Genomic DNA, 4279 nt, shown 5'->3' with positions numbered 1-4279 from the left:
CATGACTCTAATTAATTAAGTCTGCCTATTTCATGATTAATTTCCATTTCTAACTTGTAATATGACAAAACTTTAACTAATTTCTTGGATCAAAGAGAAACACACTCTTACTAATTACTTTTTATCGTGTTGGAAAATGCTCGTTAAATTATACCGATTCAATATTCGGTCATGTCACACACCCATAAATAGTTATGACTAAAAAGTGTTTGAAATGGGTATTCAAATATCATTATTTAGTTCATTGCATGCAATACATAAAACAGGTTTTGCTAAACTTGCTTTTTTCTTTTTCCTATAATATATGGAACGTATAGCATATATATATATATATGTGTGTGTGTGTGATGTTTTAAGTCTGTACTCAATATATATAGCAGCAACTAGTAAGATATATGCCAGTCTGATTTGTCAATAGAAAAAAGTTTGCCATAACAAAGATACTACACAAAATATATATTTGCTTGGCTAGAAGGAGCATCCATCTTTTCTACTTTCTAGTTCAAGCTCGAAGAAAAAAGGTAGGTAATGTATAAAACACAGTGTGAAAGATGAGAAAAATTAATCGTAACAATTTAATCAACACCTATATTATTAAATGATCACTGCCTCTATTTGGTACGAGAGTATTGAGACGAAAAAGAATTACAAAAACATGTCAAATCATTTATCTCTTTTTATCTGTATCCTTTTATGCCTATTATTTCTAAATTTAACTATAATGATTGTTGTAGAAGAAATTATTAATAACTAAGTATAATTTTATATCACAATTTAAATTATTATTATTATTATTATTATTATTATTATTATTATAAATCTGAAATGTAATTTATAAATTTTAATAATATAAACTAAAATATTTATCAGATGCAACACCAGCTAAAATACTAATTATACATATATAAGTGGTTAAAAATACAAATTATTTTATTCCTATACTCAATCTTGTCCTTTCTTTTAATTGTGGAATTAAGATTAAAATTCACCATAGACGAGCAAATATGCACTTCCACACAATCATTCATGATGCTTTAAGTTTACACTCATTTATAGTTTGTTGGTGACATATTGGTTTGGATTTATCTAGAGTTGATCATTGATCTGATCTTACCTATCAACCTAACCCGGGTTCAAATTAAAAATTCGGGTTAATTAGGTCGAGTAATCAAGTTAAATTAAATTAACTCAAAAAATAAGAGCATTTTCGGAATTGTTTTTTTATTGGATTCTTAAGCATATTCTTATTCAGGTTCGCGGTTGAATTAGGAGGCTTTCATGAAGTAAGAACAACTCTTATATAAAAATTAATTCTAAACATTACAATTTTATTTTTAACATAAAGTATAAAAATATGGGAAAGTATGTGTGGCTCATTTTAAATTTTTAACTAGTCTGACCATTAATAGAATAAAAAATTAAGGGCCAAAGATGCTCTGAACCATTCAATATTAGTTCGGGTATAAATCCTACATTTTCAAACATGATAAATCTAATCCGACTGCTTCAATGACTTTTTTATTTTAAAATTTTATTAAACTTTAAATAATAAAAAACTATACATAATATTAAATTTCAGATTTATGAAAAACATTATTTAGTTTTTAAAAAATAACAAATATATATAAACTCAAAATTAAGTCAGATCGATAATCAAATTCGAATGAGTGAATGAATTAGTTTGAATTCTATTTAAACTGTTCAAGTTAAATTTATTGAAAATTTTGAAAAAATAACCAAAATGTCAATTAATTAAAATTTTTAATTTTTTTGTTTACTGATCTAATCTGGTGCGTAATCACTAGTATTCATCCAAAGAGTTAAGCATAACAACGATTTTGGTTTGAGAGAACGATGAAATTCAGTCAAGCTAAATCCAAACTTCGATAAAAGGCTCTTCATCCGTGGTTAAGATAAAGCTAGGTTGCTTTTCTAGATTGTTCTCCTCGTATCCTTTACATCTTGAACATGTTTTAGTAGTTTTGCAATTAGGAAAACATATCCTTAATAGTTTTTCCTCTATAATATAAATTACGTGCCAATCATAAATCCCACAATACATTGTGCTTAAGTGAGTGGGATATATATGCTGCTATTAATGGCCTCATATCAATGATAAAAAAAATAGTGCATAAACTGCATATCTATCTTTCTATTACAAATTTCCACTCAGAAAAGTTGGGGTTATGGTACATAAAACTATGCTTAATTAATAAGATTTTCCATTGTGAATAAAAGTTAGTTTCGTTCAAGTGCATAACAGATGAAGGGAAATTGTAATTGTACAGCTCATTTTTAGATATATCAGAATTTATAAGGTTGACTTTGATGGTTAATAGAAGAAGAAATTATGCATTCAAATCTCTCTTATTAATAAAAACTAATAAATTAACAATTAACATTAATGATCAGTAGCAAAACATTTTTAGATGAGTTAAAAGAAGAAATAGATAAAAAGTAGAAAAAAGTTAAAAAAAGTATAGAGAAAAATTGATTAACGATATGATAAGAAATGAAAAGAAAGATAAATAAAGAAAATTAGAGTGAAAGTGAGATAGAAGAAAAGTTAGATGTGTGAATATAGTAAATAATATTAAAATAAAAGTTTAGAATTTTAATTCATTATTTTTGGGATTTTGTCCCTCCTTATAACAATAAATAAATTATTTTTACTTCTAATTTTTTATTGATAATTTGTCTGTTAGATTAATGTAATGAAATGAAATTAATCAACTGTTATGATCCTATGAGATTGTTTTTGTTTAATTAATAATTTTAAGTTCGAGTTAATGATTCTTAATTGAAAAGGATAGAAAAAAAATTAAATGATTGATTTGATTAATAACGTAATAAAAAAGAGAAATTCAAAGAAAAATTAAAAATACTGAAGAAATGTTTATAATTTGTAAGTGTCCAAATATCATTATGTTGAGTTAAATGTTTAGAAAAAGAATTTTGTGGTGTATAATAGCTCTACATGTGGGTGAGTGAGATGGGAAGGATAGGTGTGTAGTTGTACCAAAAACATAATGAAATGGAGCAACTATTCCTTTGAAACTAAAGATGTATGATGTATGATGTATCTCTGGGACAAAGGCTGCAAGTGACACCCCCACTTCGTAATGTCCCAGTATGCACGCCTCATGCTTTTGCACATGCTTGCCGACCTCGATCCCTAACTAACCCATTTATTCTCAACTATAAATAGCATGCATCTCAAAGCCTCTTCAGCAAAATTTCTAACCAATGAACTCATATTAATTAGTTAGCAAAGTCTCACTACAAACATTCCCTTCTGTTTCATTAATTGTGACCTTAAGCTTTTATATTGAACCGTGTCAATGGCCGTTCCTGTGAGGACTTTAGCTCTTGTTGCTTTGCTTGTTGCCATTAATGCAATGGTGTGTGAAAGTAGAGTGGTAAGAAAGGACCTTGGTTTGGACCTTGGTGGGGTGGGAATTGGGGTGGGTGCTGGGGTTGGATTAGGCCTTGGTGGTGCAGGTTCTGGTGCAGGTGCTGGCTCAGGCTCTGGCTCTGGTTCTTCATCTTATTCAAGTTCTGGCTCTTCTTCTTCATCAGGGTCAGGATCTGGAGCAGGTTCTGAAGCTGGTTCCTACGCAGGATCTCATGCTGGATCTAGCGCTGGCTCAGGCTCCTCTAGAGCGGGTTCTGAAGCAGGTTCATATGCAGGGTCTCATGCAGGGTCAGGATCATATGGTGGTAATGGAAAGTAGATAAAATCATGCATGCATGTCAGTTAAACCATATTATATACGGTCATGTGGAGAAAAGAACATGTCGGTGTCATTGTTAGTTTACTAGAATTATACCTTAGTATGCAAAAATAAGTTTATGCATGTGTTGTGTCCATCCTGTTTTTCTTTTTCTTTTGTACAAGTAGATAGGAGTCGTGCTTCTCCTTACTGTGTCCAATGTGCAATAATTTCCTTGAAGGGTTGAATAACTAAATCGTGTATACTTTGTTATTGGTTTATCCAGTGACAATTCTATAATATATCAACTATAGCTTTTATTAGTAGTGGCTGCCTAATCATTTATGATTCCTTCTTGTTAACTACAATGCGTGAACACTTCTGTTAAACCTACAAATTTCGCTTTCGGTTATAAGCTAGGATTTCCAATTTTTATGCGTAAGAACAGAGACACTGAACTTAAAACTACTAATTCGTAACACAAAATTTTTAATTAACTTAAAATATGTCTGCCCCAGTTTTTTCTTATCTCTTTTCTGAACAAGGAGAGGACTAGTAGTAGAGTA

General features: G+C 29.7%; 1 protein-coding gene across 1 annotated transcript; it reads left to right on the top strand.

Moving 5' to 3' along the window:
• The first annotated feature begins 3225 nt into the window (after positions 1 to 3225).
• Positions 3226 to 4039, top strand: LOC114381319 (GPI-anchored CFEM domain protein A-like). The gene has a single exon (XM_028340538.1). The coding sequence runs from the start codon at positions 3342 to 3344 to the stop codon at positions 3732 to 3734; it is 393 nt and encodes a 130-aa protein (XP_028196339.1). The 5' UTR covers positions 3226 to 3341; the 3' UTR covers positions 3735 to 4039.
• Positions 4040 to 4279: the final 240 nt, after the last annotated feature.

Source organism: Glycine soja, chromosome 13 (genome assembly GCF_004193775.1).
Source record: "Glycine soja cultivar W05 chromosome 13, ASM419377v2, whole genome shotgun sequence".
Classification (NCBI taxonomy): domain Eukaryota; kingdom Viridiplantae; phylum Streptophyta; class Magnoliopsida; order Fabales; family Fabaceae; genus Glycine; species Glycine soja.
Note: the sequence above shows the minus strand (reverse complement) of the source record. Positions and strands in the feature narration are given on the sequence as shown.

Bases quoted from the DNA above. Each gene is read 5' to 3' on its own strand.
- LOC114381319 (XM_028340538.1), top strand. From the start codon at position 3,342: ATGGCCGTTCCTGTGAGGACTTTAGCTCTTGTTGCTTTGCTTGTTGCC.